We start from the raw sequence: 20246 nt of genomic DNA, 5'->3' as shown, positions 1-20246 counted from the left end.
GATAAGGTGCATCTCAAAAAAGCATGACAACTACGTGATAGCCAGAGCAGCACAGGTGACCCCTAGCTGGTTTGGAGGATAGGATGCATGGCTTCTTTATTTTCCCTCTAAATATGATGTTTACTTCAGATTCATTTGATTCAAGGGGAAATAGCATCTTGAGTGTCATTTCGTTATTTGATAACTTGTGTAACTCGTGGTCGGGGCCCTCAGTTTAGCCAGAACATGTTTTGATAGCTCTCCTCTATTGAACCCTTACCGGGGGCCAGGCACTGAGCAGGGTTGGATGCTTCTTTATGACATTATCGTATTTAATCATCACAACCACTCTTGAGACTTGCTCCTGCCCCGGTTTTAGAGGAGGAAGCTGCGCTTGGAGAAGTCTAGTAAATTGCTCAGTCAGATGGCTACAAGGGGTTGAGCCTGAGTTCTGATCCAGGTCTGACTCCAAAAGTCATGTCCTAGCATGCTGACTTCATATTTATACATGTTTAGTGTAAAAAAGATGGATATAAAGATACAGGGAAGGAAGTGATGCTAAAACTAAGGTTGTGAGGAAGAGAGAACACAGCTTCTATCTATGAATTGTTCATGGTATTAGCCTCTCATTTCAAGTAGACATTATCTTTCACGTAGGTTTTCTACATGCATTTAGATTACATCACTTTCAAACAGGCCATAAAACAGCTGTCTTCAGAGAGGCTTCCCTAAAAAGAGTAGAAATCTGAACATGCAGACCTAAAGCCTTTTCAAGCAGTCTTAGCCAATCTTTGGAATAGTTCTTCATAGCTGGCTTTCCTGAATCTGATGCTGCTCTGGGTGTCTAGATTTGATTTTTTTCCTTTTATTTAACCTTCCAGCTTGAGCATAGCTATAATGAATTTATATTCTGCCTTATTTGAAAATGAATTTAAGGCAGCATACAAAGATACATAGACTATCAGTGGAGGAATTCTGAGTTGAGGGACATGGGTAGGAGGAATATAGTGCAGCCAGGATGGAGGGTAGTACATGAGATACAGACCATCATTTGCTAGATGCGGGCCACAGGTTTGGCTGAGCTAGGGCAGAAGAAGCATTAACTCTTCCCAGTTTTCTGAGAACTGAGATAAATTCTAGTGGATCCATATGCCCTTATAATAAATAGCTTGTTTTTCAAGCTGTTTCTTACCCCATGTCGCTCTATGAACACCAGTGGCATCACCCCAACTATGTCTCCTTAAAATAAAAGCAGTTGTAGGATCCAAACCAATGAGGTCTGGTTACTGAGCTCTCTGCAAAATCTAAAAATGTTTAGAGCTGCCAAAGGAATGGATGGCCCACGTGCTCTTCAGCCACTCAGTCTGCTGTGACTTAGATCTCATGCTGGATTTCAGGGAACAGTGAACTGGAACTTGCACCTTTTATAGTTGGGCTGGTTGAGTGCGTCATCTGCCCAACAAACATCGGAGCTGAGAATACGGCTAGCGTGCTTTCCTGAAGTTGAAAGTCCTCAGATGCTGGTAGTGAGCAGAGGGCCCTCTTGTTTCCCCAGAGGCAGGATTGAAGGCAGTGCCAGGATTTCCCTCAGAATGAGCTGGGTAGTCGTCTTTTCAGGCTCGTGTACCTTAGGCCTCAATTTTTAGTGGCAAGGAGTTTGAATTGTACCTTCCTTCTGGTACATGATACAGACCTGTCTGCTCTGTCAGGCAGCCAGCCTGGGCTAAGGCAGATTTGTTCTCTAAGTTGGGTGGGGGGAAGTGAGTCTGGTTTCTAGATTTGTGTGTGTGTGGTCCCGCTGCAGAACAAGACCACTGGAGGAGGATGTTGAAAGCACTCAGTGTGCGTTGGATGAATAAGGGCGGTGCCTATAGAACATTCAGATGAAAATTTTAGTAGGCAATTGTAAAAGAGGGCCTAGAGCTTAGAAATCAGGAAAGGGAGAGACTTAGAAGTTTTTAGGTTTCTAAAACTTAAAACTGAGAGTCAGGAGATGTGGGTCTAGAGTCTGCCAAGATGCCATCCTGGGCCAGTCACTTTTCTAGGATTAGCAGCCCTTCTTTGTAAAACAATCGTAAACTGTTGATCCCACGGGCCTCTTTTGACTCTGAAAATTCATTCTAAAAAAAAAAAACATTCCCTGAAAATTTGCTGGGCTGGTCTGTGTGGAGAAAAAGACCTTTTAGTAATGGTTTGGGGTATGTGGTATCTTGAAAGTACTGGTTTGTACTAATATCCTTCTTACTCTCCAAATCAGTGATGTACTGTATAGAGAATTAGAAATGGACCAGAGGCAGTCTCCCTAGATAAATCATTAGTTGGTGTTAGGAATTGGTCATTCACCTCCACTCCACCCCGTTTCCTTATTAAGTGAGCCTTATTTCTGGCAACATTTATTTACCCTTACGTCTGTGAAGATGGAAGTCATGTGGCTGAGTCAGTGGAAACTCAAATGTGAGTCAGGTGTTCGATTTTTTTTCTTTTTTGTGTCCCAGAGCCACCTCTTTGGCAAATTTCAAGTTGATAGTGTATAAACAAGGTGCAAGAGGCACATGTGGAAGCCTGGGAGCTTGTAGGGGAGAGCATGAGTACTGCCTGGCCTCCTGATAGACTATGCTGCCCTCTAGTGGTAGCTGCTTTTCATCCATATGCTGCAGAATTGAGTATTTCCCTGCTTTGGAACGAGTTTCCAATGGTTAAACCGCCTTCACTCCCACTCCCTTTCCTGGAATATATGGATAAGGCCTGTATTTTAATGGTGTATTAGTTTCCCGAGGCTGCTGTAACAAATTAGCACAAACTTTAGTGGCTTAAAACATTTATTCTACCACAGTACAGAAGGCCAGAAGTTTGGAATCAGGGTGTTGATGCGGCTGCATTCCCTCTGGATGCTCTAGGGGTGAATCTCTTGTCTCTTCCACCTTCTGATGCCATCGACATTCTTTATGGCTGCATCATTCTAGTTTCTGCTTCTGTGGTCACATTGCCTCTTCTGTCTGTCTCTATTTCTCTTATAAGGATACTTGTATAGCATTTAGGGCCTATGGATAATCCAGATGATCTCATCTCAAGATTTAATTACATCTGCAAAGACCCTTTTTCTTTTCCAAGTTAGGTCACATTCTTCTTTCCAGGGATTTGGTGTGGATATGTCTTTGGGAGACCACATTCAACCCACTACAGGTGGTTAGTGCTGTTTCTGTCCATTTTCTCTGGATGTTTAAATTCCCACTGCGTCTAACTCTGTCCTTCATAAACCAGTGTTCCCTTCCATTCCAGGTGGTGGCTGTGTGGAATGGCTTGCACCAAGGCCCACCAAGGGTGCTGCTCAGTTACATAGCTGCTTCATTATTTGTGTTGAGTGTTGATTGTATTATTTTCAAATAGCCATTTAGTTTTCTTAATGATGAAAAATTAATTATAGCAAAGATTTTGAGTAATGTTAAAGTTTGCAAAAAAAAATGGAGGACTTGACAGCTTAAACAGTAAATTGCACTTAACTAGGCTTACAGGACATTAGTAGTAACATTTCATTTTGCAAAATAATAAAATGAAGAAGTCCTTTTTAAGGATTTCTTTTAAGGCTATCTTTAATTGTTTCTCTTCATTTCTTTGCAGGTCTTTTAGATAACCCTGAGCTTCGTGTGGTCCTTGTATTTGGCTATAATTGCTGTAAAGTGGGAGCCAGTAATTATCTGCAGCACGTAGTGAGCACTTTCAGTGACATGAATGTCATCTTGGCTGGAGGCCAGGTGGACAACCTGGCGTCGCTGACCTCTGAAAAGTATGTCTGATGTGCTTCTGATTTCTTCTGCACATCATGGGAAATGTTCTCATGGGAAATGTTTGGGTTTTTAAAAAACATGCTTAAAGAATTGCTAATAGTTAATTCCGTTTTGCAATAGACATAGGTTGAGGGGCTCACACAATGTAATTCTGCTTATCTTTGAAGAATGAAATTTATATATGTTATCCTTTAAGAACTTAGTTGGACTTACACTCTCCTCAAAATTGACTTTCAACATTGTCTACTGAGCTCCCTTGGCAGCTCTGTACTCTGTAACTGCAATACAGTAAGTCCCCTACATAACGAACCTTCAAGTTGCAAAACTTTTGTGCGTTTGCATGTCCAGTCATGTAAGTTAGCTCACGTGACGGGCATACGTTGTCACGTGCGTGCATCCTCTACAGGTGGTGGTGCTTCTGCGTACTGTACAGGACTGTATAGAGCACAGGAGTAGAGCGTCTTTAATTAAAGCCCAGCATGTCCGGAAGCAAGCGTAAAAGCAGTGGTGATGTAGCTGATACTGCTACGAAACGCCAGGCGAAAAGAACTGAGAGAGTGGAGCGAGGCAAAAAGATGGTAGACGTCGCTCATTATCATCACATGAATCGTTCAACCATTGGCACGATTCTAAAGGACAAGGACAAGAACATGTGAAGTCTGCTGTGCCGGCGATGTTGACAATATTATTGAAGAAGTGCGGAAGAGTGATGGAGGAGATGGAGAAGCTTCCCAGTGTGTGGATGCAGCATCAGCCTCAGTGTCGAGTCCCGCTCAGCTTAATGCTGGTTCAAGAGAGAGCTAAGAGCCTTTATGAAGACTTGAAGAAGAAACATGGCAGAGAATCAGAGGGCACATCTTTTAATGCCAGCCACGGCTGGCTTCATTGGTTCAAGACTAGAGTCAACCTTCATGATGTAAAAGTAAGTGGTGAGGTAGCGAGTGCAGATATGGTAGCTGCCCGGGAATTTCCTGAAATGCTTCGAGAACTTACTGATGAAGGCACGTATTTACCTGAGCAGGTTTTTAATGTGGATGAGACTGTACTGGAAGAGGATGCCAGACTGAAGTTACATCAGTAAGGAGGAAAAGTTGATGCCAGGCTCTAAACAGCAAAGCATAGGCTAACTCTTGTTTGGTGGCAGTGTTTCCAGCGATATGAAGCTGAAGCCTCTCTTAGTTTATCATTCAGAGAACCCAAGAGCCCTTAAAAACATAGCCAGGGGCTCTCCTCCTGTTGTGTGGAAGAGTAACCCCAAAGCCTGGGTTACATAGGCCATTTTCCAGGACTGGTTTGTCCACCACTTTATCCTGAAGGTAGAGAAATACTGCTTGGAGAAGGACATCCCGTTCAGCATTCCTTTGCTCCTTGACAGTGCTCTGGGCCACCCCCCCATTCACAGACGGCTTTCATCCCATGTCAGAGTAGTGCATCTGCCACTGAATACAATGTATCTCATCCAACCTATGGACCAGGGAGTTATAATGACTTTCAAGAAATATTATTTATGTCACACTTTTCGTCAGGCAGTAAAGGCAAGTGACAAATCAGGAACAACCTTGTGACAGTTTTGGGAGGACTATAACATATACAAGGCCATAAGAAACATTGACTTTGCTTGGCGTGAGGTTACGGCCGTCACCACGAATGGGGTTTGGAAGAACCTTTGTTCATGACTTTTGTGGATTTGAGAAGGTGGATGGGGAATCCAAAGAGGTCTTCAGCAACTTAGTGACCCTCAGCGAGAAGCTGGAGCTAGGTCTGCAAGAGGACGACTTCATTGAACTCCTTGCTGTGCAACATGAGGAGCTTACTAATGAAGACCTGATGGAATTGGGGGCCCAGAGAAAGGGCACAGAGAAACAAGAGGAAGAAGAAGTAACTGAAGAACCGAAGAGATTCACGACACAGGAAATGGCCAAGGGGATTTTCTTTATTTGAGGAGGCACTGTTAACTTTTTGAGGCATAGGACCCGGACGTAAAATGGTACACAAAGGTTGTAGCAGCTGTTCAGAATGCCATCCAGTGCTACCGTGTCATCTGTGACGAGAAGAAAAGAGCTACTACCCAGACATCACTTTTTCAAGACGGTAGATAGAATTGAATCCAGCAAGGAACCAGAACCTGTGCCATCAGCATCAGGCGTGAGTGAAATTGCAGCTTCCCTCCATCCCCTAGAGCGATCCGATCCTTCAGCTCTACCATCTCCCACCTCCTCTTCCTCCTCCAGTCAGTAGCTTTTCTTGCCTGTTCACTGGATGCCAGCCCCTGTATGCCAGCTGTTGTACTGCACTACTGTACTTTTCAAGGTACCGAACTGTAAGATTAGAAATGTTTTATTTTTTGTGTTTATGTATTATTTGTGTGAAAGGTATTATAAACCTATTACAGTACAGTACTACATAGCCGATTGTGTTAGGTGGGTACCTCGGCTAACTTTGTTGGACTTAACAAATTGGACTTAAGAACATGCTCTCGGAACGGAACTTGTCCGTATGTAGGGGACTTGTTCGTACGTAGGGGACTTCGTATGGTTCATATGTATGTCACTTCCTCTGGTTCTGTTTTCCTCCTCTAAAGGAAATGCATGGTTCAACAGTACATCTTTATGGTAAAACTTCTCAGAGCCTCTAATACTGTGCTCAGTACTTTGGATCTTTTAGAGGGAGGGGGAATATTATTACCTGTGGCCCTTTTTAAATCTGTTTGGCCACAAAACCTTTTGTCCATGGAGCATCTTGCAGGCTGACTGGTATTACTTGGCACACATTTTTGGAAATACTGTACTAGATCTTTTTTTTTTTAACATCTTTATTGGAGTATAATTGATTTAGAATGTTGTGTTAGTTTCTGCTGTAGAGCAAAGTGAATCAGTTATACATATACATATATCTACTCTTTTTTAGATTCTTTTCCCATATAGGTCATTACAGAGTATTGAGTAGAGTTCCCTGTGCTATACAGTAGGTCCTTATTATCTATATTATATATAGTAGTGTGTATATGTCAGTTCCAATTTCCCAATTTATCCCCCCCCCCCCGCTTCCCCCTTGGTAACAGTAAGTTTGTTTTCTACATCTGTGGCTCTATTTCTGTTTTGTACATAAGTTCATTTGTACCATTTTTTTAGATTCCACATATAGCAATATTACTTGGCACACGTTATTGGAAGTACTGTACTAGATCTTTTGAAAGGCTTTTTCAAGCTCAAAAATGATGCATCTTTCATTTTATTATTAGGGCTTTTGTTTTCAAAGATAAAAAATATTTGCTCTTCTATCTTGAACCATTACTACTTTTCCATTTCCAATGAAAGTATGTAGTATTTTGAGTTTGAGCTAATTAAGTGGACATAAATATCAGCTGTTTCCAAAAGCAAGAAAATGAGACACCCCCCCCCCACCCCCATTCTCCAGATGTTTCCTGCAAGCACTATTATTTGTTTCTCTCTATATTTGTGTTTAGTATTTGGATCCTAGAGTGGTGACATGGAGGCACACTGTTAGAGATCAGTATCATTAAGAGCAGCTTAAATCGTCCCAGTCATCATCTCCCTCCTGGTAGTCAGCACTGATGGATCAGGGAAAGCAGGTAGCTAAGTTGAGTTCCCTGGAACCTGAGGAAGAAGGGAGGAAAGCCAACTGCACTGAACTCTAAGCACTGGATTTCATGCATAAGTATACCTGATTCTTGTTAGCTATCTGTGGGTTATTTCTCCTTTTGCCTAATTTTCCTTATTGTCTTTGCTTTTACTTTGAAATTATATACAGATAGGGCAATGGCAATTTAACAAACAGTTGATTTTTGAAATGCAACTCACTCAGACATATAACTGAGGTGCTAGCCTGTTAGCGTGGCTGTCTGTATATAATCTACTCTTTATACCTAATGTGGGAAATATACCCTCAACAATCATTACCTCTTACATGACACATTAATTTTAACGTGGTCTTTACACTGTGTCATGGAGTAAGGGAAGCCATTGAGTAAATCAGTGCTCCATGTTAATGGTGTCCAGATAGGAGCCCCGCTCCCTCCAAAAAAAGGTGAATAATTCCTTTTAGGCAGGAGACTCGTGTTGCAGTTGTATACCAAAGAGGAAATGTAATAAGGTTAAAGGAACAGCAGCAGACTTCAGAAGATGGATTCTGCCCCTCAGAAACTGGTTTTGCCACTAGTTAGCCTTAAGTTGCTCAGTACTTAAGCTTTTTAAGTCTTAGTTTCCTGTTAACCCAGTGAATCCTGTCCATTTTGTAAACTCTGATAGAAATGTTAGGTACTTACTTGGTTTTCCCCCAATGGGTGTTCACTGTATTATGCTTTACAGCTTTATTGGCATTTTATTTTTATTTTCTGTAGTAGCCATAAAATATTTCATTAAAAAAAATACCAGGCAAATAGAAACAAAAAGAAAATGTATGATTTTACCTTCAGATTAAGCTAAATTATCAGGTCAAAGCAATAAATAAGACACAGCAATATAGTCTATTCCTTTATGGACCAAACAGTATAGAGCTTAAAACTTCTGGAATTATGGGTTCTTAATAAAATTATCCTCCATGATTGAATATTTAATACACCTCTTTTAGAATTTGACAGCTGAGGTAGGGGAGAAAAGATACCAAAGAGGTAAATAATACCAAAATCTTTATATCATATAAAGATTTATGATATAAATCTTTATATCATAGTATATATGCATAAAACTGTAAGATTCCTTTTTCAGGGAAGTGAGAAAGGTAAGAATACTCTGTACCCTTCTAAAGCTCAGGTTGGATTTTAGAAATCTTTGTGGAGATGATGCATTTGCCCCTTTGTATCTGTGACTGAGGAAATGGTTGCTTTCTTCTCTGTAGATCTGCCTTCTGCATTCTTTTAATATATTAATTTCAGTAGTTTAATTTTTAACCCTTATTACAGTCCTCTGATCAGGGAGAGAGAGCCTCAGACTAACTGTAGACTAAGGCAGCACTTCCCAACCAATGAATCAGGAGGATTTTTCTTTTATACTGTAAATTTGAATGGTGTTTCATGATACATTACCACTTTTCTAATTTAATTTTCTAGGAACCCTCTGGATATTGATGCCACCGGTGTGGTTGGACTATCATTTAGTGGACATCGTATCCAGAGTGCCACAGTGCTTCTCAACGAGGATGTCAACGACGAGAAGACTGCTGAGGCTGCGATGCAGCGCCTCAAAGCAGCCAACATTCCAGAGCAGAGTACCATTGGCTTCATGTTTGCGTGTGTTGGCAGGGGCTTTCAGTATTATAGAGACAAGGGGAATGTGGAGGCTGATGCATTTAGAAAGTTTTTTCCTAGTGTTCCTTTATTTGGCTTCTTTGGAAATGGAGAAATTGGATGTGATCGCATAGTCACTGGAAACTTTATATTGAAGAAATGTAATGAGGTAAAGGATGATGATCTATTTCACAGCTATACAACAATAATGGCACTAATTCATCTTGGGTCATCTAAATAAAGCCACCTGTAAAGTGGCTTTCACAATGTATAACTTTTGGGCTCTGTCTTTTCCAGAAAATGGAAACTTGGGATATGTATATTACAAACAAAAAACTTTATATGTATCTGTTTTGTAGCTTTGACATTCTGAAGATTATTTGGTAGTTTTTAATATATTAGATGAAGGACAAGTTTGTACATAATGTAATGCAAGACCGGGAGTTGAGAGCTTTTGCATCAGGCACAAGTGAACCAATTATGGCTATACTGCACCAGATATGTAGCTGCTGTGTGATAGGACTTTAAATAGTCTTCTGCATAGGAAGACTGAAAAAGGATTCATCAACAGAAAGGAGATTTAAGACATTCCATGACTACCTCTGCAATGTTAGATGATCTTTCAGCAGACTCATGAAGATATTTTTCTCCCTTAATAAAGGAGAAAAATACACAGATGGCTTGGGAAATTTTTCTCTGCTTTACAATTTTACCATTTTTTTCAGAAGCTGTAACAAATTGCTGACTTTTTACTTATTTGATAAACGTTAAAGAACTATTTTTGTTTTAGTACTCTAAAGTTGCTTAGTCAAATAAATTGCCAAGACTAATCAGTATTTTATTACCTTATAAGGAAAAAAATTTTCCTTTTCCCTCAATAAAGAGATTGCAACAGAAAATTCTTTTTTTCACCTACTTCTATGTAACTAACTAATTGGCAGATGAGACAATTACATCACCTTATTTTGGTTTTATACCAATAAAACATACCTTGGAAACTCAGATAGCTGTGTACTTCATTGCTTTTAGTGAGTGAGTGAACGAATCCTTTAGAAAAGAAAACCCAGAATAATGGTATTTGTTAGTTAGCAAATCCTGGCATATTTCCAGTAAAATGTTTTTCAAGTTTAAATTTCTCATTATGTAAATATCAAAATGAAATCTGTGTAGAGAACACCAGTTTACCCCCCAATATCCATTCTTTCCTTTTCACACAGTCATAAAACCTTTGATTTTCAGCTAGGCACATGCACACCAGAATAAAGACTACATCCTTGTCTCCCTTGCAAGTATGACTGTTCTGGCTGGTGAAATGTGAGGGAAATGATAACGTGTCCTTTAAAACAGACTGGTTTTTTTTTTTTTTTTTTGCCTTTTTTCGATCCTTTTGCTTAGAAGTGTATATGATTGTGAGCCATCTTAGACTCTACAGAAGAGGCAATGCTCTATTGTGGAAGAGATCACACAGAATGATAGGTTGCCATACAGTTTTGTTGACTGCTACCATTACTGATTTGGACTGCCTATCTCCAGAGTGTTGTTTTACAAGACAGAAATTAACATCATTCTTGCCTAAGGCACTTGTTTTTTCCAGGTCTTTGTTACAGGATATCTGTATTAGCATATTCTAATAATACAGTATGATATAATATATGGCACTTTTGTAATAGTGGTTTTAACGGGATAGAAGAAAACTTGCAAGGTAAGTGAAATCAAATATGTTAACAACATTCCTGCTTTTTTTTTTTTTTTTTTTTTTTTTTGCGGTATGCAGGCCTCTCACTGTTGTGGCCTCTCCCCTTGCGGAGCACAGGCTCCAGACGCGCAGGCTCAGCGGCCATGGCTTACGGGCCCAGCCGCTCCGCGGCACGTGGGATCTTCCCGGACTGGGGCACGAACCCGTGTCCCCTGCATCAGCAGGCGGACCCTCAACCACTGCGCCAGGGAAGCCCCTGCTTTTCTATTTTTAATCACTTTTTTTAAACCAATTTTTACTTCAAAAGATTTTTTTTCTTGCTGTTTATTTATATAAATGATAAAAATACTTAAAAGAAGTTAATTTATGGTTATACTCAATCTTAGTTCCTGAAGAAAGTCCAAAGAAAAGTTTGATTGCCATAGAACTTTTAATCTGTGAATATTAATATTTAGCCATTTTTATTTATTAACTCTTCTATTATTTGACATTGGTACCCATTATCAAGTAGACAATATCTCAAAATTTAAGTCCTTGGTTATGCTTACATAGCATATAAGGAAAATACTTTGTAAATTTTCTTTGTCCTTGATATTAACCAGAGTTGACTGAACAGTAGAGGAAAAAAGATTTTGAAAATGGAAATATGAACAAAATGCACCTGGTTGAATGAACTGTTTTATTTTTTTCAAATTAATACATAAAATGTTTTATTACTACTCAAAGGAGAGTCTGCTGCAAGGTCATTTCATACAGTATTCGAGGTTAATATATGGCTCCTTTTTATAGCTGAGACTTTGGAGCTTGTTAGGAACAGTAAATTCATTTGGCCACAAGATTGTAACCCTGGTGCAAAATAGAAAGGGAAGAAGTTGAACCAATTGAAGGAGTAGTACTGATGAAAACAAAAGTTATTGGCCCTGCCTCTCAGAGGCTTTGACATTTCTGTGGAAGTGGGGGGGGGGGATGATAATTTAACCAAAGTTAAAACAATTTATTATGGTTTTGAAAGGCTTGTCTTAAAAGCAGGCGTTAAAGAAAAAGTTACTGTTTCAGCTAAAAACATAATTCCTAGAAATGGCAACTGTTGTAGTTATTTGTGAAACTGGAAAAATGATCACATGAAAAAGTTGACATGAGCACAAAAAGAGAAGATGTACCCTTACTGTTTTCTTTACAATACTGAGCTGTCTTCTATCAAGTGACAAGGATAGGATAGTTTAATCAAGGTGTTTAAAAAATATTGATTTCCTTAATGTGCTTTCAAAGCAGAATCTTTCTGCAGCTACAATTTGCCTTGTTAAAGGCTGCTTCAAAGGAATAAACTCCTTGAAACGCCAAGTAGCAATATAAAAAAGAGTAAGGAAGCTTGGAATTAAGATCTCAAAACAGACACCCTACACATTGTTATAATTAATAGTCTGTGAGCTAGAGTAATGAAGGAGGTCCAGAAGGCCAGTTCACTACTGTAATTAATTCTCAACTTTGCTTAAACCTGCATCATTGGTAAATAAAACAACTTTTCAACCTAGTAAGAGAAGCCAAACAGCAAGAGTTTTGCCACTAATTTATATTACAAATGTAACACAATGAACATGCAAAGAATGTAAAATAAACTTTTACAAATCTGAGAATTTCCTAGGCATTCTGCAGAAATTTTTGAGAAAAAAATCTACTTCTGTCATTTTGTGCTCAGTCTAACCCATTTGAACACCACCATAAATTCCATTTTAATGAAAACAGAAGACTAAATCCTCTTGATTTGAAATTGAGATTTTAGATGACTGACTTGGTTTTCATTTGTAGAAAGGGAATGAGTCTGCTTAATGAAAATCCTAAAATAACAAAACATAGTATTAGTAATAACATCCTTGTTAAATAAACAAAACTAATACATGTGCTATGTAAAGAATGTTACCAGAAAGTTTTTTTTAATATTAGCCTGTGTAGAGAAAAATAGTCAAATATTTACAAGACATGTTATTTTTGTTTCATTTCTGCCTTACGCCATGATGGAGACAGAATAGAAGAATATATGCTACTCTAAAGTAGAAAACATTGGCAGAGGCCAGTAAACTTCTTTTTTTTTTTTTTTGCGGTATGCAGGCCTCTCACTGTTGTGGCCTCTCCCGTTGCGGAGCATAGGCTCCGGACGCGCAGGCTCAGCGGCCATGGCTCACGGGCCCAGCCGCTCCGTGGCATGTGGGATCTTCCCGGACCGGGGCACAAACCCGTGTCCCCTGCGTCGGCAGGCGGACTCGCAACCACTGCGCCACCAGGGAAGCCCCAATAAACTTCATTTAATGTCTTGGTACTAAGAGTGTATGGAGCATTTCACTTCATAAAGTTTTTATAAAAGTTACTGTTCTCTAGTGACATCACAGCCAGTAAAAAAGGCAAGATAATTACAAGAAATTGGGAAAAATACATATATTCATTAATTTTAAATGTAAATCAGTGAAGATAATTGAGACCATTTTCTTAACCTTTTCACAATACCTCCACATCTAACCAAAATTCAGTCACCATACATGTATCTAAAACATAACTCTGTTCAAGGCCTAGTCAGGATACTAGAATTACAGATAGGAATAAACATAATTGAGCTGAGTGACACTAGCAACTGTGTGAACCAAATTTGTTGGTGCTCTGGAAAACAAAGGTTTACAGCAACTAACACAGTGCCCAGTGAAGAAAACCCATCCTCAGAATGGTAGGAAAGTTTTGTGATTTTTTTACTCACCCTTGCCTCCCATGCAGTGGTGCTCTTATTCTTAAAATGACAGAAGGATGGTTTCCAGTTCCCTCCCTCAAACCAGAAGAGGAAGAATAGACTATTTGCAAATCACTGTTTGTCATTTCTAATCTGTGGGGGGGATTAGAAGGACTGACTCAAGGTGCTCATCACTGTTTTGCATAACTTGGAAATCAGGCAAGAAAGAGTAGGTAGGCACTGCTTGTGAAAGCTGCAAGATGACTAGAATCACAGCCACCTTCACCTGGTGAAGACATAAAACAGGCTGTGTAAGGCCTAGAGGAGAAGCTGGGGTGAGATTTTTGAGAAACCGGGCATTCAAAAGCAGTTGTACCCAGGGGAAGATACAGAATGCCAAATGAATGTACAGGCAAAACATGCTCAGAAAAGATTTAAGAGAGCCTTAGGCGTTCATCTTGGTCTGATCCCTAGGATAGAAGCAGGCCTAAGCTAAGAGCTGCAGGAGTGCCTTAGCACACAGCTGAAATGCAAAAAGGAGAACTGGCATTCAAGGAAATCTCTAAAAACAGCTGAACATGAGATAATAGGAACAGAGGTTTCAGTGATCACACACAAGGGACAGTCTTTGTAAAAGTACCTTGGAGAAGTCTCAAAAACAAATGAACAACAGCATTCAGCAGTCAGCAACAACTGGTAAACACTGGGAATAGAAGAGAATGTTATATCCAGAATTACAGTACTGTAATAGTGAAATGCCCAATTTTCAACAACAAAAAGTCTGTAAGGCATACAGAGAAACAGGGAAACGAGGCCTATTCAATGGAACATTGAACTTACTAGAAAAAGACCTTTAAATATGCTCAAAGAACTAAAGGAAATCAAGAAAGTGATGAATAAAATGAGAATACCAGTGGAGAGAAATTATAAAAAGGAACCGAACAAATTTTGGAGCAGAAAGTTACAATAACAGAATTTTTACTGGAGGGGTTGAACAGCAGATTTGAGCAAGCAAAAGAACTCATCAGCAAGTTGAAGACAGGACAGTTGAAGTAATTGTGTCTAAGAAAGCAAAGTAAACAATCGAAGGGATTTGTAAGATACCATCAAATGGAAGAAGAAACAGGAGTCCCAGAAGGAAAAGAGAAAGCTACGTAAAGTTTATTTGAAGAAATGATGACAAAAGAGCTTTTGCCAAATTTGATGCAAGACATGGATGTACATATCAGGAGGCTCAACAAACTCCAAATAGGGTAAAGTCAAAAGAGACACCAAGATACATTATAGACGGTCCTTGACCTAGGACAATTTGACTTAGGATTTTTTCAACTTTACAGTGGTGTAAAGATGATATGCATTCAGTAGAAACCATACTTACTTCAAGTTTTGAATTCTGATCTTTTCCCAGGCTAGCAGTATGCAGTAAGATATGCACTTATGATGCCTAGCAGTGGCAGAGAGCTGCAGCTCCCAGTCAGCTGCATGATCATGAGTAAACATCTAATACACGTACAACTATTCTGTTTTTCAGTACAGTATTCAGTAAATTACATCACTTCAAAATAGGCTTTGTATTAGCTGATTTTGCCCAGCTACAGGCTAACGTAATTGTTCACAGCACATTTAAGATAGGATAGGCTTAGCTATGATGTTCAGTAGGTTAGGTATATAAAATGCATTTTCAACTTATATTTTCAACTTACCATGGGTTTATCAAGATACATCCCCATTGCAACTGGAGGAAAATCTGTATAATTAAGCTATACAAAGAGAAAGAATGTTGAAAGCAGCAAGAATGAAGAAACATCACATAAAAGGGATCTTCAGGGCTTCCCTGGTGGCGCAGTGGTTGAGAGTCTGCCTGCCAATGCAGGGGACACGGGTTCGTGCCCCGGTCCGGGAAGATCCCACATGCCGCGGAGCGGCTGGGCCCGTGAGCCATGGCCGCTGAGCCTGCGCGTCCGGAGCCTGTGCTCCGCAACGGGAGAGCCCACAACGGTGAGAGGCCCGCGTACCACATTAAAAAGAAAAAAAAAAAGGGATCTTCAATAAGATTATCAGATTTCTCGAAAAAACTGTCAACCTAAAATCTTCTATCTGGCAAAACTCTCCTTCAAAAATGAGGGAGAAATTAAAACATTACCGGACACTGATACAACTGGACCTGCCCTGCAAGAAATGCTAAAGGAAATTCTTCAAGTTGAAATGAAAGGACAAAGGATAGGAACAGGAAACCATATGAAGAAGTAAAGCTCTCCAGTAAAGGTATACATGAACAATTATAGAAGCTAGTATTATAACTTTGATTTGTAACTCTTTGTTTTCCACACAATTTAGGAATGAACATATAAAAATACAGTTAATTGGTTTATGTTTTTAGACACAATGCTTAAAGATGTAATCTTGTGACAGTAATAGTTGAAAGGGAGTGAGGGCAAAGTTATATAAGAGCAAAGTTTTTATGCACTATTGACGTTAAGCTGCTGTAAATTCAAATTAGTGTCATTACTTCATGATGTTAAATGGAATCCCCATGGTAACCACAAAGAAATAGCTATAGAATACACACAAAAGGAAAAAAGAGAATTTAAATGTTTCACTATAAAACAAAACACAAAAGAAGACACTAACACAGAAAATAAGGAGCAAAAATATTCCATGCAAATAGTAACCAAAAGGGAACAGTATATTATTATGAGACAAATAGACTTACAACCTTTTTGGATTTAAAGAGACAGAAAAGTACATTATATGTTAAAAGGTTTTATACAACAACGTAACAGTTATAAACATTTACACATCTAATAACATCCTCAAAATACATTAAGCAAAACACAACATACCAAAACAGCACTGCTTTCATTGCACCCCATAAGACAGAAAATTCTAGCTGTAAATGCTCACGTTTAAAAAAAGAAATCTGAAATCAACATTCTAACTTTATAACTTAAGGAACTAGAAAAAGAAGAACAGACTAAACCCAAAGCTAGTAGAAGGAAGATTAGAACTAAGATAAGCAAAATACTGAAAAAATCAATAGAAAATTTTGAACTAAAAGCTAGTTCTTTGAAAAGGTTAACAAAGTGGAAAAACCTTTAGCTAGATCAATAACAAGAGAAGATTCAACTTCTAAAAACAGAAATAAGAGTAGGGTTATTACTAATGAGTCTACAGAAATAAAAAGGATAAGAGTACTATGAGCAGTTTTAAACAAGTTGAATAACCTAGATGAAATGGATATATTTCTAAAAACAAAAGCACAACCATACTAAGACTGATTAATGAAGAAATAAAAAATCTACATAGACCTATAGGTAGAAGGGAGATTGATTGAATCAGCCATCAAAAACCTCCCAACAAAGGAAAATCCTGCAACCTCTGGCTTTACTCAATTCAGCCAAACATTTAAAGAAGAAATAACTCCAGTCCTCCAACTTTTCAAAAAAATTCAATAGGTGGGAACACTTCCTAATCCATTGTATAAGGCCAGTATTGCTGATACCAAAGCCAGACAATGCCAACACAAGAAAAGAAAAAGACCAATACCCCTGATGAATATTGATGCAGACATCTTAAAGTATTAGCAAACTGAATTCAAGAGCACATTAAAAGTTTTATACATTTTGAACAAGTGGATTTATTGCTGCAATGCAAGGATGGTTCAACAGATGAAAATCCAATCAAATACAATACACTGCATTAGCAGAATGAGGGTCACACATGGATCCCATCAGTTGATGCCGAAAAAGAATTTGACAAAGTTCTTTTTGATTAAAAAAAAAAAACCCACCCCCCCCCAGGAACTGAAGGAAGCTACCTCAATATAATAAAGACCACATATGAAAATCTTACAGCTAACATACTCAATGGAGAAGGACTGAAAGAAACAAGACAAAGATGCAGCTTTTACTACTGCTATTCAACATAGTGTTCGAAGTTTGAGGCAGAGTAATTAGTCAAGAAAAAGATTGAAATTAGAAAGGAAGAAGTAAAATTATCTCTGCAGAATACATGATCCTATATGTAGAAAACACTAATGTTCCCTGCACCCCAAAATCTGTTAGAACTTAGAAACAAATCAGCAAAGTTGAAGCATACAGAAGCAACACACAAAATCAGTTGCCTTTCTGTACACTAACACGAACAACCCAAAACAGAAATTAGGATACCTCCCTTTACAATAGCATCAAAAACAATAATATACATAGGAATTAACTTAATGAAGGTGAAAGACTTGTACACTGAAAACCACAAAACATTGCTGAATGATGTTAAAGATGACACATAAATGGAAAGACATCCCGTGTTCATAGATTGGAAGACTTGATACTGGTATGATGTCAGGTGATCTACAGATTCAATGTAATCCACTTCAAAATCTCAATGACATTTTTAACAGAAAATAGAAAAATAAGCAGAATATCTAGGATCCCCAAATAGCCAAAACAATCTTGAAAAAGATTAAAGATGGAAGGCTCACACTTCCTGATTTCAAATTTTACTGCAAAGGTACAATAATCAAAACTGTGGTACTGAATAAAAACAGACATATAGACTAGTGGAGTAGAATAAAGAATCCAGAAATCCTCACATATATGGTCAAATGATTTGGGGGAAGTGCACCAAGACCATTTAATGGGAAAGGACAGTGTTTCCAACAAATGGTGTTGGGAAAATAGGATATCCACATGCAAAAGAATGAAGTTGGATTTTTATCTAACACCATATAGAAAAATTAATTCAAATGGATCAAAGACCTAAACCTAAGACTTAAAACTCCACTCTTAGAAGAACACAGGGGAAAAGTTTCAGGACATTGGATTTGGCAGTGATTTCTTGGATATGACACCAAAGTCATAGGCATCAGAAGAAAAAACAAACTGGGCTTCATCAAAAATTAAACATTTATGTATCAAAGGACACTATAAATGGAATGAAAAAAGCAATCCACAGAATGGGAGAAAATATTTGCAAATCACATATCTGATGAGGGATTAATATCCATTAATATATAAAAAACTAAAATGCAACAACAGCAACAAAAGACAACCCAAATCAAAACTGGGCAAAGGACTTGAATAGTCAGGTATCCAAAGAAGATACAGTATGGCCAATAAGCACGTGAAAAGATGCTCAACATCACTAACCATTTGGGCAATGCAAATCAAAACCATGATGAAATACCACTTCATACCCATTAGGGTGGCTATTATTGGGGGAAAAAAAAAGTGTTGGCAAGGATGTGGAGAAACTGGAACTTCTGTTCACTGCTGCTAGGAATATAAAGTGGTATAGCTGCTGTAGAAAACAGTATGTCAGTTCCTCAAAAAATTAAATACAGAATTAGCATTTGATTCAGCAATTCCACTTCTGGGTATTTATACAAAAGAACAGAAAACAGGGGCTTGAACAGATACTTGCACATGTATGTTCATGGAAGCATTATCTCAACAGCCAAAAGGTGAAATGACTCATGTTCATTGATTAATGAATGAATAAGCAAAATGTGGTAGATAGATACAGTGGAATATTATTCAGTCATATAAAGGAGTGAAATTTGGATACATACGATAGTGCTGATGAACCCTGCAGACATGGTAAGTGAAATAAGCCACACACAAAAGGACAAATACATGATTCTACTTACATGAAGTATTGAGAATATTCAAATACTTAAAGTAGAATGTTGGCTACCAGGGTGTTGAGTGGAGGAATGGGGAGTTATTGTTTAATGGGTACAGTGTTCAGTATGGAATGATGAGAAAGTTCTGGAGATGGATGGTGGTGATGGTTGCACCAGTGTGAATATACTTAATGCCACTGAATTGTATATGTAAAAATGGTACATCTTACGTATATTTTTCTACCATAAAAACTTTTTTAAACCACCAAAAGTCATATAACCTAGCTATTTTTAAAAAACACAAAGGTTATCAAGCCACAAGACACAGAGGAAGTTTAATTTGTATATGGCTAAGTGAAAGAAGACAGTCTGAAAAGGTTACATACTGTATGACTCCAACTATATGACATTCTGGAAAACTATAGAGCTAGTAAAGGGATTAGTGGTTATCACTGTGAGATTGGGAAGGCTGAGTAGATGCAGCACAGGAGATTTTTAGGGTGGTGAAGTTATTCAACATGATACTGTAGTGGTGGACACATAAAATGATGCATTTGTCAAAATCCATAAAACTATAACAAAAAGAGGAGCCTTAATGTAAACTATAGACTTTTGTTAATGTTGTTTCATTTGTTTAATTTATAATTGTTTCATTTATATTAGCAAATGTAGCACACTAGTACATTTTACACAGATGTTTAATAGTAGGGAAAGCTGTGTGGGAGAGGGAAGTATATGGGAACTCTCTGCAGTGTCTTCTCAATCATTCTATAAATCTGTAACCTTTTTAAAAAATAGTCTTTAAAAATTATATGAGGGTTTTTCGTTTTGTATACTCTAGTGCCTCAAGCTCATGAGTATTAGTTGCAAGTGAATGATGGGTAAATGAATGAGTGAATGAATGGATCAGTGGCACTAGTGACAGATTCAATTCACAGTGCTCACACTGGGCTAGACTGTTGGGAAAAGTCAGTGTGTACCGACTGAGGGATTAATAACCAGAATATCTGAAGAACTCCTAAAATGCAACAACAGCAGCAAGAGAAAACCTAGTTCAAAATAAGCAAAGGACTTGAATAGGCAGATATCCAAAGAAGATATACAGATGACCCATAAGCACATGAAAAGATGCTAAACATCACTATTTAGGGAAATGCAAATCAAAACCACAATGAGATACCACTTCACACCTATTAGGATGGCTA

The 20246-nt window shown here is 38.4% G+C and overlaps 2 protein-coding genes across 6 annotated transcripts in view; one reads left to right on the top strand and one right to left on the bottom strand.

The window, feature by feature from the left end:
• Positions 1-9680, top strand: part of FBXO22 (F-box protein 22) — a 30034-nt gene extending 20354 nt beyond the window's left edge. The window contains exons 6-7 of the mRNA XM_029239793.1: positions 3598-3763; positions 8833-9680. Of these exons, the coding sequence (XP_029095626.1) occupies positions 3598-3763; positions 8833-9250 (584 nt within the window). The 3' untranslated portion in view covers positions 9251-9680. The remainder of the gene's footprint in view (positions 1-3597; positions 3764-8832) is intronic.
• Positions 9681-11033: 1353 nt separating this feature from the next.
• The window catches only part of NRG4 (neuregulin 4), a 134412-nt gene continuing 125199 nt past the window's right edge, over positions 11034-20246 (bottom strand). For all 5 annotated transcript variants that reach the window (XR_003796073.1, XR_003796075.1, XR_003796074.1 and 2 more), the window contains one exon: positions 11034-12540. The gene's annotated coding sequence lies outside the window, so the exon portion shown is untranslated. The remainder of the gene's footprint in view (positions 12541-20246) is intronic.

This window comes from Monodon monoceros, unplaced genomic scaffold (assembly GCF_005190385.1).
Source record: "Monodon monoceros isolate NGI ecotype Baffin Bay Population unplaced genomic scaffold, NGI_Narwhal_1 Super_Scaffold_21, whole genome shotgun sequence".
Taxonomy (NCBI): Eukaryota; Metazoa; Chordata; class Mammalia; order Artiodactyla; family Monodontidae; genus Monodon; species Monodon monoceros.
This window is presented reverse-complemented; position numbering and strand designations above follow the sequence as displayed.